The sequence below is a fragment of the Tympanuchus pallidicinctus genome, unplaced genomic scaffold (genome assembly GCF_026119805.1).
Source record: "Tympanuchus pallidicinctus isolate F22 unplaced genomic scaffold, pur_lepc_1.0 scaffold1, whole genome shotgun sequence".
Lineage (NCBI taxonomy): Eukaryota > Metazoa > Chordata > Aves > Galliformes > Phasianidae > Tympanuchus > Tympanuchus pallidicinctus.
In genome coordinates this window covers 31,081,372-31,103,650 of record NW_026294618.1, presented here as the reverse complement: position 1 = coordinate 31,103,650, position 22,279 = coordinate 31,081,372, and the positions used below count along the sequence as shown (strand labels likewise).

At 37.4% G+C, this 22,279-nt stretch overlaps 1 protein-coding gene and 1 long non-coding RNA gene across 3 annotated transcripts in view; both read left to right on the top strand.

Moving 5' to 3' along the window:
- Positions 1 to 12,875, top strand: part of PHIP (pleckstrin homology domain interacting protein) — a 100,111-nt gene extending 87,236 nt beyond the window's left edge. Inside the window, exons 31-40 of one of the 2 annotated variants that reach the window (XM_052694345.1) lie at positions 571 to 691; positions 2,603 to 2,728; positions 3,858 to 3,930; positions 4,300 to 4,350; positions 4,711 to 4,860; positions 6,083 to 6,235; positions 9,050 to 9,213; positions 9,679 to 9,956; positions 10,289 to 10,450; positions 12,093 to 12,875. In XM_052694345.1, coding sequence (XP_052550305.1) covers positions 571 to 691; positions 2,603 to 2,728; positions 3,858 to 3,930; positions 4,300 to 4,350; positions 4,711 to 4,860; positions 6,083 to 6,235; positions 9,050 to 9,213; positions 9,679 to 9,956; positions 10,289 to 10,450; positions 12,093 to 12,733 — 1,919 coding nt within the window. In that variant the 3' untranslated portion in view covers positions 12,734 to 12,875. Of the gene's footprint in view, positions 1 to 570; positions 692 to 2,602; positions 2,729 to 3,857; positions 3,931 to 4,299; positions 4,351 to 4,710; positions 4,861 to 6,082; positions 6,236 to 9,049; positions 9,214 to 9,678; positions 9,957 to 10,288; positions 10,451 to 12,089 lie in introns of both variants that reach the window. The other variant, XM_052694334.1, reaches the window with a different exon arrangement.
- A 6,982-nt stretch (positions 12,876 to 19,857) lies between these two features.
- LOC128086175 (uncharacterized) lies at positions 19,858 to 22,077 on the top strand. Its single transcript, XR_008209274.1, has 4 exons — positions 19,858 to 20,024; positions 20,603 to 20,730; positions 21,633 to 21,704; positions 21,863 to 22,077. It is a non-coding gene; the product is annotated as an uncharacterized LOC128086175 (long non-coding RNA).
- Positions 22,078 to 22,279: the final 202 nt, after the last annotated feature.

The following is a 22,279-nucleotide window of genomic DNA, read 5'->3' as shown; positions in this document are numbered from 1 at the left end:
TTTATGGTGGATCGGTACGAAATAGCTTCTTTGCTATTTGGTCAAGACGGAAGAATTGTATTTCTGTTTTATATTGAGAATGGCTCTTCTCCATATCTTAATGAGATCAAAATACTACTATGGCTTTTATGGTGAGAATTTAATGAGTTGTTTTGTTTGAAGTTGAGAGAGTGGCAATATAAAACTAAATGGAATGAATGTGTCTTGTAAATAATAATTCTGAATTGCAGATCTTCTTATATGTGTAATTTATATGTTTAAATTTACTTTTCAAATGTGTTTATTTTGCATTCACTTGCTGTGTCTCTGAAGAGCATGGTGCTTCATGCATAATAGCATGGGTATGCAATACAGCACTTGTACTAGCAGCATACATGTGAGCAAACTTATGTGTAAAATAATACGAATTGTTCAGAGTATCTAGCATGGTTATTACTGTTGATTTTGGGTAAATGCCATGTGTTTCAAGCATGAAAAAATAGCATGTGTTGCAGGAGGAAACTTTGAAATTCTTGGAACTCTAATTGTTTTTGTGATATGTAACTTGGATTGATTTTGATTTCTGTGTAGATATCGCATCTGCTTTTGTGGCCCCTGTGGATCTTCAAGCTTACCCAATGTATTGCACTGTTGTGGCATATCCTACAGACCTGAGTACCATTAAACAAAGACTGGAAAGCAGATTTTACAGGTTAGATCCAAGTCTCAGTTACTACTGTGAAATATTGCCAGCAGTGGTTTTGGTAGCTGTTAGTCTTGTTATACCCAATTTAGAAATGTGCACAGGTGTGCTTTTGTTTGTCTAATCTTCTATTCTAAAGGGATTGAACATCTCTTGACCAAAATGCAGTTTACAATTATGTGATGTCAATTCTTGTTTATGTCATGTGAGTATTGCAAAGTAAATTAGGTTTGCTTCTGATATTTTTTTAATGGGAGAAACCTTAGACACCTGTAAGTGTTCTATAGGTATATAATGTACTTCTGTTTGTTTGATTTTAAATCTTCCATTATCATGTTAAGACATGAAATAGAGCATAGTTTATTCAATTGTTGGCCCTGAAATTCTAAATGATTGGACAGCAACAAAAGTAATTTTTAACCTTTTTTACGCGGTTTTGACATTTTCCCTAAACTGTGATTGCAATCATAGTATTTTATATGCAGTAAAAATATTATCCATTAAGGTGCACGTTCCTTTAAAACATTACTTTTTGCTTTTTTGTCTTGGAAAATTTATGGTTTGCAATTGAGTCTCCCTCTAATGCTTTTGTTGAATTCATCTGAACAGGACAAGGGGAAATGGTTCCGAGCTAAAAGGATAGGAGATTTAGATGGCATATAAGGAAAAAGTTTTTTTACAGTAAGAGTGGTGAGGCTCTGAAGCAGCTTGCCCAGAGAGGTGGTGGATGCTCCATCTCTGGAGGCATCCAAGGTCAGGCTGGACAGGGCTCTGAGCACCCTGGTGTAGCTGTAGGTATCTCTGTTCATTGCAGGGGAGCCAGACAAGCCGATCTTTAAGGGTCCCTTTCAATTCAAACATTTCTATGATTCCACAGCATGTTGATTTGGGCAAAATTTCAATGTTAGTTCATAGAACTTCACATGTACTGACTGGAGATAGTATTCTAAATGGAAATCACATTTTCATTTTTTAAAGGATGCCTAGGTTTTATATTTTATAATGCCATAATGTACATGCATCTGGTTCCATGTTAATTGCATGATGATCTAGCTTTGGCTTTTCTAACATACTGCCACATCGTCAGCAGTGGCAAGGAGTTTTCAGTCAGTTGGATTTGTTTCCTTTTGTCAAAATCATCAGTTATTTTTGGTCACTGGCATAGCTTCTTCATTAAATTGGTTTTTACTAGTTTGTAGGATTGTCTGGGCTTGGTTAGCTAATTATTATTGCCTTGTGTATTCCAGTGAATTATTTTCCTTTAATGTGTGGGGAAATGGCAGTTCAGATTGCTTCTGATGTCTTCAGTAGCTTTTCGTGAGGCCTGCCCTTAGGGCATTATTCCTTTTCTGAAACAAGAGTCTTATAATGCCAGTATGTTTCTACAGCGCGCACACGCACTTATTTTGCTTTCATTGTACATACATACATACATACTTGTATATGTAGTCACAATATTGTGACTATTCTTTAGTCAGGGAACTAAATCAGACCTATGTGAGGAATTCTGATCATTGCCACTTATTAAGATGTGTACTTTTAATACGTTTTCATCATTACAGTTTTGGTAATTCTCAACTGTGACTTAAGAAGTGATATATGCTGGGTTACTTATATTATAAAAGATTAGTAATAGCTAAAGCATTACAAGTGAATCTTTCTGAGGATTGCAAACTGTCAGTATAATGTCAGGACATGGGAGGACAAGAAGCCTGAGGAAGCTTCCTTCTGCTGGTCATGTAGGGTAATGTGTGTGAGCGTATATGTTTTCTAATTTAATGTCAAAAAATGAACAGAATAATACACTAGAAGAAGAATATGAGGCTTTTTCTCCTCTTTTAAAAAATATTGTTAGAAATGTAGTCTATTTGATACTGTTTTGTTTTTTTTCCATGATGTTGACTCATCTCTCTTGCACAGACGACTTTCTTCATTAATGTGGGAAGTCCGATACATAGAACATAATACTCGCACATTTAATGAACCTGGAAGTCCTATTGTCAAGTCTGCCAAATTTGTCACAGATCTTCTGCTACACTTCATAAAGTGAGTTTCTTACCAAGGTCTTAGCTCTTTGAAATATAAATTACAAAGTGGTGGTTCTGTAGCTTCAATAAGCCAGCTGTCTGCTGCTAGGGAAGAAAAAAAGAAAGTTTGTGTTTACAAAACAATTTAATTTTGTTACTACTTTTCTTAGTATAACTGGGAAGTTAATTCTAAAATCTTTACAGCTGAATGTGCCTGAAAGTGATGGTTGGTGTACAAAATAAAAATTGGAGGCATTGCAGTCAATAGAAACAGTCTCAAACCTTTTTCGTGACTGTCTGCAATCTAAAGTTTGCTAGAGCTTATTATGCCCGCTGTCCTGATTTGCTTGTAGGCAGTGAATGCATCTGCTTTTACGTGGTTAAATGGCAAGATGCTTCATTAGTCGAACACAGCGTTAGTATTTTCTTTTAAAAACATTAGAATTACATTACTTACTGGAAGATCTAAGACTTCTGTAACCGCAACATAAATCTCTGCGATTTGATATCAGACACTGGCAAAAACAGTGAAAAGTACTTAACTGCTTCAGATGTTAAAGTTTTAGTGAAACCCACCTTTAGGAACAGATACACACCAGAAAGGCTATTAATAATTTTAGTTCTTTAATGTCTTTATCCTACATAGCTTCTTTTCTTTTGATTAATTAAGCACACTGGTGTTATTAAAAGTGTGTGTTTTTAATTGACTTTCCTAAATTACTGCAATGCATGACTATTCTTATTTAATAATGGTCTATAGCTTGTGCCAATTAATATACTCATTTAAGTGAACTAGAAACACATATTAAATGTTTCTTAAAGCTGAATAGGCTCCACAGTCCTTTATGAGATATAGTAGATTTTCCTAATGCTAATAAGCTCATGGTAAGGGATTATGGTTTTTCATTTTGAAATATCACTGTTAAGCATTCTGTATTTTATGGAATATAAAAAATATTTTGCAGCTTTTGAACTATAGATTAGCTTTTCTTATTAATGTGGTCCTCTAAGTATTTCTAAGGCACTAAACACTTCATCACTTCATTTAAGTATGACTTAATAAATATTGTCCGTACTCTATGCAAAATACAGTTGATTCCGTAGATGAAGACAGAAAATAAAACTAGCATGTATTTCTTCTTGTACAGAGACCAGAGTTGCTATGACATAATTCTATTATACAATGCAATGAAGAAGAAAGTGTTGTCTGACTCTGATGAGGTAAGTGGTTGTGTCTCGAATGTTGGCATTGCTGGATGGGACAAATGAGACTGAAGCATCTTTCTCGCTGTATGCAAAAGTACTTTGTTCAGTCACTGTTATAGGGTAGGGTATACTGCCAATTAGATGTTTCTTGTTAGCTGGGAAACTGGTAAAAATCCAGATTCCTCTCTTCCCTGTAGTGCAGAGAGCTTTTTCTTAGACTACTGAGAGATTCTCAAAACTGATGGTCACACGAAATGCTTTCTAGAGGGACATGGATGGAATTGTTAAGACTCAAGTTATGAGATGAAATATGACAGAATTTACCTACTCATCTATGCTTATATTTTTTTAACATTTTTATGCAACTCATTATCTTGCTCAAAGGAAGAAGAGAAAGATACAAATGTGCCAGGGACTTCCACTAGAAAAAGAAAGGTAAAATCATATTTTGTTGCTTATAGTGCATCAAATAATATGAAATGTCTTTGTAAACAAATTGGATTTAAAATTGTATGTCTTTAATTATGTAATCTCATCTTTTGGAAAGTGTTGAATTTATTGTAACTGAAGCGTTACTCTCCTGAGTTGTCCAGTATAAAAGAATATCTGCATGGGCTGTTTGGGTTGGACTCTGATCTCTGGAGGTCCCTTCCAACTGCTACAGTTCTGTGATTCTGTTGCATGTTGCTAAATAATTAATTAGAATTTGTGTCCTGCAGGGGTACCCTTTACATTTGACTTTGTAAAAAGAGAGATGGTTTATTGAATAAATAGCAGACAATATTGTCATTTCAGGATCATCAGCCGAAGAGGCGGCTACGTAATAGGGCCCAGTCATACGACATTCAGTCATGGAAGAAACAGTGCCAGGAGTTGCTGAATCTCATTTTTCAGTGTGAGGACTCTGAACCATTTCGGCAGCCGGTGGATCTCCTTGAATATCCAGTGAGTGTTTGAGAACAGCAAGATTGATCATAATACCGTTGTTAGGTTTCTTTCAACTGTGACCATTCTTTCACCTCAGTTAATTGAAACTTCAGGCACTGTTATTGACAGAGCTTTTCTACCCGTGCTTGATTGTCGCTTCATAATAATGTTTATTATCTCTTTAATTTCAAAATAAATCGTGCATCTCTGCTCTCTTAAAAGACATGGCTGTGTTATTAGGTACACAGCTTTTGAGATTAAGATGCCTGTATCCTTTCCTGGGTGAAAAATGGTCACATATGAAGTGAATATTTTTGGTTGCTTGTTGCGACACATATTACTGCGGCACATTTTTTTGTTTTCATTTCAGAAGTATACAAACTAAGAGTAATTTTCATATCACAGTCATCAAGACTGTTGTGGAAAAAGTACCTTTTGAAGCACTGTAGTGAGATATTAACTGTAATAACAATAACAACTTTCTGCCAGGATGATTTCGTTGGAATGAAAATAGCTTTGAGCAGCCAGTTGTAAAAACTGAATGTTTTAACACAAAAGTCCTGTTGCCTTGGATCTCTTTCTTCCTTCTCTAAAGAATCTCTGGGATAAATCATTTCTCAATTAGAAAAAAAGAGAGGATTCTCTTCAGAAGTCAGTGGTTAGGTTGGTCTTGATGCTCTGGGGACATTAATTCACTGTAGTTTTGGTGCTCTGTACACCATAATTTTTGAAGAAACTTTAACTTTGTGCCATGGCTAACTGCAGGTAGCCAGCCGTTGTGATTCAGATTCTTGCATGAGCTGATAAGGAGCACCTTACTAGGTTTGAGCATGAAATGCTCTCTTCCCTAGCTTTTTACAGAGTTACTTGCACTGCTTGTGCACGTTCTGATGGTTCAACTTAACTTCTTGTGGGTATTTGAACTTCTTATCATATGACCGTTCTCTTGTTTCTTCTGTAGCCTAGTAAAAATTCTATGATTGGTTTGAACAGGGTCTGTGCAGTTTTTGTTATTCCAGTATTAACTTCCTTAAACTGTCAGATCTCCACCTGGGGGACTGCTCAGGTTTCAGCAGAAATGCACTGACTGTCATCAGATTAAAATACTCAAACTGCGTGTTTTAACGCTAGCATGTGAAAACAATATGAGACTTTAGTAGATGTGTCAAATTCATTCAAATCAAAATGATATATTGAGGCTTGGAAAAAAAATTTATAATACTCCGCTGTTTTTTAACAGGATTACAGAGATATTATTGACACACCTATGGATTTTGCTACTGTTAGAGAAACACTGGAAGCTGGTAACTATGAGTCACCAATGGAGTTGTGTAAAGATGTGAGACTAATTTTCAGCAATTCAAAGGCCTACACACCAAGTAAAAGATCAAGGGTAAGATTTTATTTATTTAAGAATATTTATTGTTTTAGAAAAATCTAACAGGGCAGAAAATCAGAAATTACTTTTTTTTTTAAGCAGTAATCAGTTCAATTATTTCTGATTTTCAAACATGAATATTTCTGAGAAGGTAGTGCAACCTTGTATTTTGAAAGAAAGTTTGCTGTTTAAGTGTCTGTACTTCTGATATTCTGCAAGTTTGTTTCAAAATATTTCCAAGTGGATCTGGAAGGAGATCTGTGCTGAAGGAAAGATGGTAGAAATGGTGTACACACAGATGGTGACTGTATGTACAGTAGTAGAGTGTAACTGGTATTTTGGAGAAGAAACAGGATTTTCTTTGTGCATGTAGATCTGAACATATATGTACCCCCAACTTCCTCCACTTATGAAGTTGTCCAAAACTGAAAATATCACAACAACAGAATTCTAATGTTCACTAGGATGTGGTGAGATAGTGAAGAGGCACTTAAACAGTTCTGTTTCCCAAAAATCTTGCACAAAATTGAGCCTACAAAGCTGCTGTTACTAAGCTGGTACTGAAATACCTTTCTACTGGTAGAGTTCTTAACATTTTCTCTCAAATTCGCTCATAGGTGCATTATCTGTTGGAGGTGAAAGGTACAAATGTGGCTTTTGTTGAAGGCTACCTAAGCATGTCCAAGCATACTGTGTAGCTTTTCTTCTGGTAATATGCTTTGATGTCTTTGCTAGTTTTCACGACTGACTTTTAAGCAGCATATTAATCATTAGGACTTTATCATCATAAAGTGCATGAACAAATGTCTTAATGGGGGTTCTTAGCAAGACTTTATCAGTGATTGTTCTCTTTTCAGTCAGTAGCAGTCCCACTCACAGTTTGAGCTGACTGAAAAAATCAATCCCTTCTCCTGTCGTTGTATCAAAGAGCAAAGCTTTTGGGGTAGATCTAGATTCTGTCATGATTTTACTTTATCTGCTAAAACCAAGATAGAAGAATTCTAGCTGTTGTTTAAACTCCAGTGTGGTTTCATTGTTTCTTCTGACATTGTTATATTCTTTTCCATGTTCTTCCAAACAGATTGGGTCAGTGAATTAAGCTTTTTTACTTTACGTAGAAGAAAAGTGGAGTGTTTTGTGGTTAGGCATTTTTTTTATTCTGGAATCTATGTGCTTCTGTGTATAGGAATGGCACTGTTTTTATTCTCACTCTAACAATTCAGTGATATTTTTAGTATCTTACTCTGCATCACTGATGCTTTTCTTGAAGAGTAAATGTAAAATCCATTGGATTTTTTTTCTTGGCACATCAGACATACATTTGTATCTAATTTTACATATTTTCATGTATTTTTACACATTTTCTTTGGATGTCCTCACCAGAAATGCTCTCAGTATCTGTCACTTCCACTATTTAGTCTGGCACTCAAATTATTCAGTATGTCATGGGATAGGCAACTATTGCAATACTGTTGTTATATTTCGTATTTCGAGACCTTTCTGTGTCCCTTCTTAAAGCATCTAGTCAGTTCATTTATGAATTTCTGTTTTCAGAATTAATAGCAACTGTGTGCCATCAGTTAGTTATGATCTAAAGTGAAGTTTGATTGGATTGTGTCTCTGTAAGCCATCCAGGAACGGGAGGGGAGGGGGGTGAAAGAAAAGAAGAAAGAAAAATGTGTGTTGTGTGCTTACATAGTTCATTTATCATAGTTACTGCAACCAACTCAGCAGTAGTACTAATTAGTAGTACTAAAAGGAATAAAGTGGTGCTCAAATTTAGGATGTATGGGTGCAACATAATGCAGAAGAAAATTTGTTTTCTTGATCCTGTGTATGACCAAGTAAATTCCATGAGGGGTCTTTCTCAATTGTTTCTTCATAATATCACAGAATCACCAAGGTTGGAAAAGGCCTTCAAGATCATCCAGTCCAACCATCCACCTATCACCAATAGTTCTCACTAAACCATGTCCCTCAACACAAAAGCCAAACATTCCTTGAACACCTCCAAGGTCGGTGACTCCACCACCTCCCTGGGCAGCCCATTCCAGTGCCTGACCACTCTTTCAGAAAAGCAGTATTTCCTAACGTCCAGCCTAAATCTCCCCTGGCGCAGCTTGAAGCCATTCCCTCTGCTTCTATCACCAGTTACATGAGAGAAGAGGCCGACCCCCAGCTCACTACAGCCTCCCTTCAGGAAGTTATAGAGAGCAATGAGGTCTCCCCTGAGCCTCCTCTTCTCCAGGCTGAACATTCCCAGCTCCTTCAGCCGCTCCTCATAAGCCCTGTGCTCCAGACCCCTCACCAGCTTTGTTGCCCTCCTTTGAACACGTTCCAGGGCCTCAATATCTTTCTTGCAGCAAGGGGCCCAAAACTGGACACAGTACTCAAGGTGCGGCCTCACCAGAGCTGAGTACAGGGGACAATCACTGCCTGTTCCTGCTGGCAACAGTGTTCCTGATGCAAGCTAGGATGCCATTGGCCTTCTTGGCCACCTGCGCACACTGCTGGCTCGTGTTCAGCTGAGAACAATATGGAAAGGAACACATTCTAGAAATGCAGTTGGAAAGTGACAGCTGGAAATGTGGCTTTTCCATATCTTCCTTTTGCTTGTGTGTGATCTTCAGTCATGATATACTTTTCAAACTGAGAACAGTTAGTGCAAACTGGATGAGTGTCAATGTGTTGCAAGAAACTGTATATTTCTTTAGAACATTTCCGTATTAGTCTGTACCCTTTTCTAGCTATTGCACTGCGATAGATATATAAACGGATGCTTTGGAAGAGTAGAAAACTTGCTCATTTACTGCCTTTTTTCTTTTTTAGATCTACAGCATGAGTTTGCGCCTTTCTGCTTTCTTTGAAGAACATATAAGTTCTATTTTATCAGATTATAAATCTGCCCTGCGCTTTCATAAAAGAAATACAATAAAGAGACGAAGGAAAAAAAGAAGCAGAAGCAGCTCAGTTTCCAGTAGCGTTGCATCGAGGTATGTTCATTTCTTTGCAGTATTTGTGAAAAGCAGTGCATGTTTGATGTACCTAAAGAGTGGAATTTAGTGCGGTGGTTTCTTAATACTTCCTTTAGTTTTGCCTGTGTTGCAAAATGACAGCTTTGAAATGCAAGTTGCTATGGTGTGGGAGGTTTTAAACCTTTAACTAGAGCTATCCTAGTGTAAGTGCTGAACATGTACAGTAAATCAGTATTTTGAGGGCAGTGATAGCTTCGTATTTTGTCATACTCGCATGTATTGTGATCCTTTATTAAACATTTACTTTTTAGAGGCTTACAAATACAGAAATTTCTTCATAAAATGTCATATTTGTAACATACTTGATACAGAGATGATTGATGGTATTTCTCCTGTGGCCTCAGACACTAGTATTTATTTTTATGTATTCCTGCACAATGTCACAGTGGTCATCCAGGTTTCAAATTCTTACTTCTTTTGCAGTCCTGAAAGGAAAAGGAGATTAATAAAACCTCAGCTGAAGGGAGAACCTTCTGCCTCTTCATCTTCTATACCTGTGCGATCAACAACACTGAGACATGCTCCGCCTCAGATGAATGGAAAAGCAGCTGAAACCTCTTCTCTTGTAAGGACTAGAAGCAATAGGGGGACAACAGATGTGGCTTCTACAGAGCAACCATCTACATCTTCGGGAGGAAAGCCTTTAACAATAAAGCCTTTAATTACAAAACCTAATACTACTGCAGGGTCAGGAAAGTCAGGTGAGTTGCTGGAGTTACTTTTCCTGCTAGCTTTTTTTTTATGTGGAGAATATTTCTAAACATAAATGCTGCTTTTTGGAAAATCAGATGTGTTTGTCTCAGTTAAGACTGGTGTTGTTTTCAAGCCTTGAGGTTCATCAGTGAAAAATTGAACAGGTTAAGGTATGTTATTTAATCCAGAAAACATTTTTCACTCCTAGATCACAATTCGAATTGCGTTCTTGTAGTAGGATATGTGATTACTTTTTAGCCGGATAAGATTGAACGTGGTATCAAGTACTCTTCATAAATATGTTTCTTTTCTTTTTATCCTTTTCTTTTTATCCTTCTAGTACTGGAGAATTCAACCAAACATTCCAAGAACCAGAATATTTTACCAGTCTCTAGCCAATCTGATAACAGTCATAACACTAGGAATAACTCCACAAAAGAAAATCCTGAGAAAGAGAAGCCAATCAAACGCAAAGTAAAATCCTCTGCTGTTAATCAACAAGGTACAAAGTTTCTTTGGAACACTTCCTGTCCCCACATACACTTTCTTGCTCATTTAGTGGCTATAGTTGCACTTCAAACTTTATAAGTAGAATAATTAATATATGTTATGATTTTGCATAATAAGGAAGTCTAATGGAATAATTTGATCACAGTTTTCTTCTTGACAATTAACGTGATTTTGATTGCTCACAGCACCAATCGTTTCCATGGTTGTCTAGCCAATTTTGATATGTTAAATTATCATTACCTGCTTTTAAGTTATTTCAAGAGGGATGCTGTTGGTCTCCATTGCAATAAGCATAAATGTGATAGCATTCCTGCTGCTTTTTTTTTCTTGGGTCACAGCAAGACAGGACTATGCAGCCTTTGCTCTCTGTTGAGCATATGAGTTGATTGGACTTAGTTTCATGTAATCTTCTGGCTGAACTTGCTTGGTCTTTTCATGCCTGGATATGTTCAAGCCCAAAGTTTCTGTGGAGACTGAAATTAATCTCCCTAACATAAAAGCTGTCCTGCTTATGAAGAAGCTTTGAAATGTTAAGCTGTTACCAAAGCAGATAGATCTGCTGAGCATTTCTTTCTGCATCTTCAGGAAAACTAGTAGTCTGCAAATTGGACCTCACCTACTTTGATTACTGCCTGTCATCCTCTTCTCTCTGAGGATTGTTTGTTCTTTCCAAATGAGCAACCTGTGGTCTGATAACTTAAATAGCCTGTCCTGTTCCTTGCCATTCTTTCTCACAAGGGCCTCAGTTATTACCATATTGCATGGCAGAACATGTACCTGTTACGTGACCGGAGGATTGGTCACATAAAATCCAGGTGTCTGTGGCACAACCATTCATGAAAATGGAGCCCTGTGTTACTAGTGCTTTATGGAGTGTACTTGAACACTGCAGAACCTGTGCATGGTTGTTCAGTCAAAGGAGTGGGTGCATCATACTATGAATCTGCTCTTGGTCATGTTTTAAGCAAGGGCTCTGGTATGAGGGCACCTCTGTAAGAGGTCCTGTGGCATGACCAGGTTCGGTACCACTCAGCTGAGAAAGCCTCATAGTTCATACAGTTCTCCAAATGTCTCCTTCTGACATTTGTCTGATGAGATGTCTTTGCAAATTGCATGATTTGTTGTTGTTTTTTTGTCTCACACATTTCTAACCTTATCCTCACTTATTATTGAAATAAGCTTAGTCTAATGAAATCACTACAAAAGATGATACCTTGGGCTGCAAGGATCTTGCATTTATCTAGAGATGACCTGCTGTGAGATATTCCATATCCTTGCAACAGTGCTTTATGAGCAACTTTTTGCTGTTATAAATAACAAGTATAAATTTTTGGTCACTTCTTTTGCATCAGCCAAGAAAAAGACCACGCCTGTTCTTCTGTTCTTTTTGTTCTGTATTTTTTCTCCCTTTTTTTTTGTCTCAAGCTACCTTGAGCTAAGACCAGCTAGAAATTGGTCATTGTTGCCTACTGATATGAAACTCTTGAGTTATACTTGGGTTTGATAATTACTTTGAATCCATTCAAAAAATCTTACTAAGAGCTTTATTAAAGTAGTGAGAAAGTAAATGTAAATGCAAATCTGTTGCATCATCCATACTCTCATCTTTTGTTTCATTTTGTTCTTTACAGCAGATTGCAAGAATAATGCTTTGGCATCAGGAAGCATTCAGGTAAATGGACACGGAGGGCAGCCTTCAAAGCCTCCAGTTAAAAGAGGCCCTGGACGGAAACCGAAGATTGAGGCTAATAACAGTACTTGTGAAGTGGTGCACAAGAAAAGAGGCAGAAAACCAAAAAAGCTGCAAATTGTTGATCAGCAAAAGGTTGCAGAGCAGAATACAGTCCAGACCACAAAGGATGTACCAGAAGAAGCCTCTGCTTCTACTGCATGCAATTCGCTTTCTGAAAATAATATGAAGGAAGACTTGGTACAAAAAAAAGGCCGTGGGGGTAGAAAGCCAAAAAGAAAGATAAAGACACATCCGTCAGGCTCGGACCTTTTAGTTCCTGCAAATGTTAAAATGCAAACAAGAAGCAGGAGGAAAAAGATAGATGAGCCTATGGAAGAAGGGTCTGAGGAGCTTAAAGATTCTGAACCTCACATGAGAACTAGAAACCAGGGTAGGAGGACAGCCTTTTACAATGAAGATGACTCTGAGGAAGAGCAAAGGCAGCTATTGTTTGAAGACACCTCCTTAACTTTTGGAACTTCTAGCAGAGGCAGAGTCCGAAAGTTGACTGAAAAAGCAAAAGCTAATTTAATTGGTTGGTAACTTTTACCAGGTGTTTTACTTCAGAATGCTATGAAGCAGGTACAGTTAAGGAACAGCAGAACAGACTTCTGCTTCCCTGCTGCTATTATGGGCTAGAAGAATATGTTCTGATTTGGGAGAAAGATCTAGCAAAAAAAACAAACTGAAAGAACGTTCTTTGAAAGAAATATATATTTTAAACTTTTGCTATTTATTGCCCTTCAAATAGGTTATGCATTTCAACAGTCATTTTGTTCATAGTTGAGAATAATTAAAACAGTTTCCAGCTGACATACAGAGTTGAGAACTATTCCACTCGAGTGGTGTGTAGTACTCTACACAGTTAAAAAAGGTGACGGAACTTCTAATGCCACAAACTGAAAACAGAAATCTATTTTTGACCAAGCAAAGTACACTCTGATTGTAAAGTTAGGTTGCCTAGGAAGGCAGATCTTCACAAAAAGTGGCAGTAAATTCACTTGCATTTCTATTAAGTACGAATACAAAAATACCAAACTTTGCTAATCTGAAAATGCTTGATTTCAGTAGTGTTGGAACATTCAACTGCAAAAGAAGCCTACCACAGGCTGTTGGTTTATCCAAGTTCTGCCAAACATAGCAAAAATGTAATCACAAATATATATATATATATATATCCACATTGGAAAAAGTTTGACTAATGTCTAATTTTTCAGACCTTGATTCTTGTATCAATCACTAAATCTCTGTTTATTGTGCCAAAGACTGAGAATCAGTGCAGTGGAAAGCCTTTTTTTTTCTTTTTGAGTGTCAGTACAGCATACAACTTGCAGTGAAAAAGCTGTGTATTGTTTTAAATAGTAAGTTGTTAACATTGTTCTGAACTGTATCCTTTTTGGTACTTTTGGTAGAAAATAATGCACTGGTGGGGTCCTTTGACAGAGATGTTTTAGACAACATGTACAATTGGTTAAAGGATTCAAGGAAATTACAGGACAGGTATGGAATTACGATGTTTACTTTCAGATCCAGATTGATTGTTGTTTCTACGACTTGAGACGTGCTTAAGAGGCTAAAATGACCTACAAAGAAGAGTGTATGTGTATATATTAATATATACATAAACACATACGTATAAAATATTTCCCAGGTATAAATTTTTTTCAGGATTTTTTAGATAGCACTAGAATTGAAAATAAATTTTAAAATGTCATACTTTATAGTTTAATTTTAAGGGGAAGATTGGTTATTTTCAATTATTAAGGTTAAAAAGGCCAAATCACTTTTTATGCAATCATGTTTTATACAGTGGTCTCATTGCACATTGCGTTTTTCTGCACTTTTTATGGTATATCACGCTGACATACGTCAATATTCACCCTAAAGAAAAATTCCATTTAATGATTGTGCCTTGTATTCTATTATTTCTTGCATCCTTAGTAAAATTAAGTTGTCTATTGTAAATGATAACTATATGACTTAGGGGAATGTATTGTTATATGTACTGCTATGGAAAAGAAGAGCAGTTATTTATTTGTTTATGGTACATTTAGTTATTTTATACCTTTACAAACAAACTTTAATACCATTTTCTATCACTTCAAAGCAAATGTTGTCCAGTGTTAAGGAACAAATACGGAAGTAGTCCTATTTTCTCAAATCTGGTATGGTACAAAAATGTAACCAAATTTTTCTGACGATGCATTATTTTGGACCTTTGGGTGGTGTGACAGATTTCTGTGTGACCCTAACTTAGCTCAAGAAATAAACCTGACGTGAAACCTCAGTTCCGTACACCCTTACTTTATAATGATTCTTTTTATTAGTAGTACTTTTCTTTAGCAAACAACATTGACAGCATCCGGGAGGGCATACAGAATTAAAACCTTTAATTTTGCACAGATTCTGTGTACGCATTTGGGGCCTAATTCCTCACTCTTTATTTTCTGTTACAAGAAAGCATCAATATTTAAGCAAAGAATACTGATATCTGGCACAAAGAGGAATGGAAATATGCTATTGTAAGTGTCAAACTGGTATCCATCGTGCTTAGTTTAATGTAATTTCATCAGTCATTTTGTTACAAAAAAAAAAAAAAAAAGACTATAATATTCTTCCAGATCCTCTTTGAATTGTTGTGATTATGAATTTGGGGAACAGGGATCAATTTGCATTTCATTTGTTGTTCTATATCTATTTTTTAAGAAACATGTCTGTATTATTCAATTACAATGGCATCACTGATCATGTGGTAAGATGAACTGTGGCTGTTCAGTTACAGCACAGCTTCATAATTCAGAGCTAATTGCTTTCACCTGTTGATTTTGTCAGTTCTCACTGATGAAGGCAATCATTTGAAAACGTGTAATTTCCTGATGTTATCTGCATTGTAATATACGAGATAGATTATATCTAAAATTCAACTTCTGTATTTACTCCATTTGTAATAATGTTTTATATGGCATGTTTATGTATATATTTATATATCAGAAATACCCTGTATGTAAGTTTTGGAGACTTAAATAGTATCTGTTCCCTTTAACACTAGGTAGAAAATTATCCATCTTCACTTTATGAGAATAGAAGGCCTTATCTGCAGAACAGGGCTACTCTTCCCACCCAGTGACAGTGGTGACTTAGGCAATATTGTGAAATTCATATTAGATAAATCATTTTTTTTCAAAACTTCTAAAATCAATTGTGCATCAGTTGGGTAACTTTGAACACACACACACTCACACACACACACACTCACACACACACACACACAATTGGAAGTGAATATCAGATTTAAAAGGTTTATTTTTATCATTTAGTTTCAATAGGTTGCAAACTGCTTGAGACTTTAGTCACCATCAGATTGCATTTGGTTGGGAAAAATTGTGTTATTTGAAGCTGTATCGAGACAGAAAAGGAGCTTTAGATGGCCAAGTTTTAAATATTTAAATGTGAGCAATAAACTGTTGATCACTGTTCTGATAATGAAGAACTTGCAGCCGTATGCATGTTCTGTAATGCCATCCCAAGTACCTAACAACTCAGAAAACAGAGTATCAGATTCCCATGTGCTCGTTTCACATCAGCATTTGAAATATTACATAGGTTTATAGTCATATGTGGTCAAATGATCTTACAGACCTGGCAGCGATTAACGCCCTTACATTCGTTCCATTCATTTATACTTACATGAATATGAAGATACTGTTCTGGTATTTCTGCTCTATGCTGGGGAACGTTCCAATTGATATTGACCACTGAGTGGTATCTTAATAGCAGTGTGTTTTTTGACTGCGGATGAGGAAGTAATTTCTGTTTCTGTGATACCAGTGCTTTAAATGTTTAACAGAAATCACTGTACTCGTGCCTACATATTTAACAACTCCTCTGCCACTTTGTTTTCTGTTGTTAACGTGTTATCCAGGAACTGAACTTAAATCTTACTGGTATATTGATCGTTGATGTCAGTAGTGACTGGAGTTCATTGTCACTCAGCAATGACAGTGGTACGACTCTACAGAAAAATGTCTTCCTCCAGTGGTTGGACTGCCCTGTGATATATTTGCATATGTTTCTTTGTACAGTGTCTGTTTGTACGTGTGATCAGTTTGTGGGTAGACTTGTAAGATTGAGTTGGTTGAGTTGAATATTTCTATGACTTAATATTTGTAAAACTATTAATTGATAAAGGACCCTGATGCAGCACGTAGGATATATAATATCTATTAAAAAAAAATAAATTGTAGTGTAGAGACAAATTACTCACTGTATTGCTGTACAAATATTTGAGTACCAATTCTGATTCTGTGCCAGAGGCTTTTGCCTTACCAAATAGAAACAGAGACAAGACACAACAAAACAACAGTGTGTCTGTTTGGTAACTTTGAGCTTGTTAGAATTTCTGCACCATGTTGTTAAATCTTTTGCTCACCTTTGTTGGACTGAGGTCTAAAGGTACATGCTTTCATGTGGAATGTCAATCTAGGCACACATTAAGTGGTTGGCTGGTTCTATAAAAGCAGTACACTTAACTGGAGACCTTTCCCCCTGTGCTTAAACGCTGTGTGGGAGGTTGGAGGACTTCAAGCTCACTTTCATCAACATTTGCATTTAATTTGTGCGAATCTTGCAGAGGTAATTATAGCCTGCTGCTGGTCAGTTGAGATACAGATGTATCATAGTAATTGCATTGTGTCCCAAGTCCTTGCCTTATTCTAAGGTAGTGTCTTTTGTCCACCACAGTTACTCAAAGGTTTCTGTCATTTCTTTTTAAATACAGCTGTATGTTTTAAAAAAAAATATTAGTGCATCTGTGCAGCAGTGCTATGAGGCTGTGGTGGTGGAGGGCTTTCAGACATCACCTAGAGACAGCAAAAGCTCATTTTCTGTTTACAGATTCCTACATGTTTTCTTTTTTTTCCCCAAAGTCATTGTAACAGATTGGTTTCCAAGGGGACTTAGGCATTCAACTGATAGAAGGGCTGTTTGTTTTCTGCTGTAAATTATTGTATATAAATGCTTGTTCGTATGCAGAATGAAGTGTATCCAATTCCATAAGTTTGGCCGAAGCTGACAATGTGTTTCCAATAACAAATCTGGTAACGATGGTTGATGTGATTTCCTATTTTTGAGGCAGGAATAGGCTTGTACACTTGCTACTATGTCTGGGGGAAATAGCAGGTAGCCTGGTGAACTACAGCTAACCACAAGGCACTGTGGCTTGTGCTAATTCTTATGTGGGAATTTGCCATGTTATTTTACAACCTGCTAGAGGAGGAAACGCCCCAAGAGGGCTGGTTTAAAAGGCTTCTTAAACTGCAGATCAAGGAGATTAGTGCTATTCCCACCATTTAGCTTTTAGGGGTGAGGTAGTGAGACAAGTAGTCATTCGAATCCTTTTTAATGCAGATAAATACATCAGGAAATTCACTTCAAATGCGAATCACACATTTTAGAGAGGGAAGGTAGTATTGTGCTATCAATTTCTATCCCAAAAGAAGAACGAGGTCGTAAAAATTAGGAGCAGAAAGAAATCCAAGTACCTGGCGTGTACACGTGCCTGTGCGATGTACATGTACTGTTCTGTGCTTACAACTGCGTGCGTTGGTTTGGTGCATTGAGACCATACAGAAGTTACATTTTTGGACCATACTAAAACTGCAGAACTGGCAGACAACTGGATAATGATCACAAGTGAATTAAATTCTGTCATAATGTTTAAATATGTATAGAATTGAGCTCAACTTTAAGGAAATTACCGAGAAAGGTTAATTTTGAAACTGACACATTTTCAGATTAAAAAAAATTACACTTATTTTGTACAGAATTATGTAAAACACATCTGTTGTATGTAATGAGTAACAGTTTTAAAAACTACAATTCCTTAGCTTTATCGAGGGGTTTGGTTGTGTTTTTCTTTTCCTTCCAGAACTCTGGATTATCATGTTATAACCTGAAGTATCTCACCAGGATAACAGTGCCCTTTCTTTTTGTACATAAGGATTGGAAATTTCTTTACTGTTATGTGGACACTTTCTATGTTAGTTTTGATGCATAATACTTTGAATCCTTTTATACAAACTAGAATGTATGTGTAAGAATTACTGTCACTGCAATGTAGTAACTACAAACTTATTTTTAAATAAATAGAAAACATGTTTTTCTAAGTTGTCCAGCAGTGTTTGTTTCTATCTACTGAATTACTGTGCTGGGACAATCACGTTGTGTTCTTCAAAACAGCCTACAATCAGCTGGCTCTGGCTCATTGTGGAATTGTGTTTCCTAATGCATTATGTGGCTATAGACAGAATTACAGCTACAGTAACCTGCAAGAGCAATCAGAACTTGCTATTTTTTCACCCTTTTCACTTAAAACTGCAGATCTGGAGGCAATATAAAGGCAGTAGCATCTGGCACTGAAGGTGCTATGGTGTCAGCTCTCTTTGCTGGTTTTCACACATCAGCTGGGTAACCTCATCCTGCAGGAGGCATTCTCACCCTGCCCATGTGACAGCTGCCTCTATCACAGCTGCAGCGATTTGTGCAGGAACCGCTGCTCAGCAGCTCTGGAAGAAGTTAAAAACTTATAGGCAGAAAGAAACACTGGATATTTCAAATACCGCACCGTGTGGATTCTGTTGAATTTCACCTGTTACTTTACTTGCTTTAACAAATGATCTTTTCTCCTCACGTACTTTACCTGAAGCCCCAAGGAAGTGATAGCAAAACCCTGTTCAGCCAAACAGATGCAGGTAGGGCTGCTGCTGAGCGCTGGGACCAGGGGCAGTCATGATGCAGGAATGGGGGTCCATGACGCTTAGCAGAATTGCCCGTGATGGGGCCTATGGAAAAGTGAAGACTTGTTTGCATGGGAGAAGGATGTCTATTGTTCCCTCGTGTGAGTTTTAGTCATTAACGTGTCTTGCAATTGAGAGGAAGACTTCCAGAGTTCTGAAAATGCAACAAATGTTTCCCCCCACATTCGTGTGGAGTACTGGTACTTCTACACATTCTCAATATTACTGTGTTCAAGAAGTGGTGTTTTTGTTCCCTAAGCTGACCACCCTGGGTCAAGGGTTTTGGTGTTAGGCCTGGCTTTAGATTTGTTACTGAGCCTGTATCTCAGCAGCTAATTATTTTGTTTGTTCTTTTCTTTTAGAGAACTACACTTGAAATGACTGTATAGCAAGTTTATAGTCTTCCATATTGAAGGGACATTGTTCAGTGTAATTGTGAACACCATCTTTAAAATACAATCACGTCCCTGTTCTCTCTCATCACGTCAGACATGTATTTTTGAACCCTACTGCAGTTGTCCTACTTGAATTAGAAAGCAAGGCTTCCTTCGGGATTAGCAGGTGTAATGCTATATTAGGACAGAAGGTACTGCAATAATAGCAGGGTAGCAAAGTCTTAGGCTCCAGCAAATAAGAATGAGCCCAAATGCAGGAGCCCCAGGTGAAGAAATGAAAGAAAAGAGCTGCTTTCTGTTGGAAAGCCTCAAGGAGGCAGAAATCTCCAATAAGATGCCCTCATCTCTATTGCCAACCCTTAAATGTGACCTGGGAAGGGTTGGATCCTGGCTCCATCCTTCTGGTCACTCAGGTACATTGCACGCACCTGAGCTCCACTGCATTGGCTCTGCCTTCCCACCAGGTGTTCAGTCGCTGTTTCAGACTGTGACTTTGCATTTCCACTACAGCAGGTGGCATAAAAGACGTCTGACTGCTAGAAGATGCTGTGAGTGCACCAAGACTTCATCACCTTGTTAAAACCATTCAATCCTGTTGGATCATAATGCTCATTAAATGAAGGCTATCAAGTACTGTCATTGAAGGTGGGTATTTTATTTTCAAGTGAAAAGTTCTTATACAAAACCCCTTGGTTTTTTTTTTCTGGCAGTCAATATGAACTGACAAAAGAGCAGGTTTGTCATTTTTCCCAAAGACAAATAAGCAAAGTGTAATGGCTGTAAAAATTGATCAATGTTTCTATTTGAAGCATGTGTGGAAATAAAAGAGGTGGCAGACAACTAAATACAGCAAGCAATGTGGAAGGTGGTTGGAATTCAAATAGCATATAATTGACTTTCTGCTTAAAATTAGCAGGAAAAATAATCTGTATGAGTTTTACTACTGCGGACAGGAAACTCATGGCCCAGTGTCCCCAGCTGTTTTTCTGTCTCGCTGGCATCCTGTGTGCTAGATCTTCTCACAACAAGCTTCATTTACTCTGAGAGAGGTGTAGTAAGGAGTAATGGATCCTCTCTCATACTCTGAAATCTTTGTGTTGGCTGAAGGGAGGACAGGATAGAGAATTGTGGAGTGCTGCTTCTAATCCATACTTCCTTTTCCTGTTTCAGAAATGGGGAGATGTTGCGTAAACTTGGTCCTACCTGATGTACCTATCTTTCAGGTACATCACTGAATAAAAACAGAGAAAGAAGAAAAAAAGAGCAGAAATGAGTAGTTGTTTCATCCAATATCACATTTCTGCAGGGTCGTGTTTGATTCCTGAAAGCATCAAGCTCAAAGTCTATACTGGTTAGTGTTCAAAGTACCATACAGTACTGTATCTAATCTGCTAACGTGTGATTAATTTCAGGCCTCTGATTTTGTGTTTGAACAAGGATATTTGACTGTAACTTAAATGCAAAACTGGTTTAGAATATGATTAAACCACTAGAATTGCTTGATTTACATCCCACAGTAGAGAAATGCAATGGGATTATTTTTACCCCTATTACAGATCCTAATCTGAATATTCTTTATTACTAAGGTTGGGGCAAGCTGCCATCAACAGCTAAAAGTGGGAATACAGCTGTCAAAATCTTCATGTTTGCCAAGGTTTTATGTTAATTACATTTACAGAACAAAACTACTTAGGAAAAAAAATAATAACTCCTTCAACTGATAATTGTGTCAGCAGCTTCCATAGCACTGTATGCTTTTACCCAAGCAGCACCTCAGCATGGAGGAGGTCTTTGTGCAGGAGCACTCCATGCACAACAGCCGTCCCTTCTCTGGCAAAAAAATACACTGGGAAGGATTAGGATTCCAAAACTTGAGATTTCTATTCAGCCTAATGGTTGTAAAGAATTTGAGACTGTAAAATGTGCATTAATATTAAAGTCTGCCGATAGCTAAAGCTGGGAGGAAAACGAGAGGTTAAATTATTTAGGAAAATGAATAGAAAATACATATAAGCTCTCTGTCAAGAAATTGTCTTATGGGCAGCATTTTCTTCTTACATGCTCATTTATCAAACCAGAATTCTGCTTTGGAAATCTTCAAAGAAAATGCTTTGGTTTGTGTACCAGGGTCAAAATTTGTATTAAAAAATTACATAGGGCTTCTCATGAGTTTTGGTTCTGTTTGTGCCCTCCTCTGGGTGCCTTTGGCTCCCAGCTCAGCCTCTTCTCTCTCCCTCTCTCTCTCTCTCTTAGAGAATTGGTACTGACAGGGAATATGGATGCTGGGAGTGCAGATGGCTGAGGAATGCCCTTTTCCAGACTCAGGTCAGTGGAAAATTCCAGTTTCCCTTTGTGCATGCAACTACATTTTATCAAGAAGCAGCTGCTTTTTGAGTGTTTGGTCCGTGGTTCCTTTTATATCAGCATTTATTACTTTTTTTTCCTGATTTTTTAATTTATTTATTTTATTTTTTTTTTTTTAGAACTCCTGTGGGGAACTTTGTGTCCTTACAGAGCACAGCACAGCGGTGTTGCAGCTGGTCCCACCAAACCCAGGACTGTTTCCAGGCACACAACTAAGTGATGGGGAGACAAATGTGCTGCAGGGTGCCATTTTTATGATCATTTCTTATACCCCCTCAAACGAACTGCCTGCTTTAGCAAAGACTGAGACTTGGCCTTGCTTGTAGGGATGTTCCTGCCCTGCTTTTAACATCTTCCATTGAGGAATGAAGATACAGTCTGAGAAGGCTCATGCTGAAGCAGCTCTGTCTGCTAATGCCTTTCTCCAACGGTGTGTGTGTGGATCTCAATTTTGGGGGAGAGGACCCTGTTTAACTACAAAATGGCTGGTACTGTTATGTGCTGTCACGTGTAAATGTGTGAGGTTAAACTTGCGT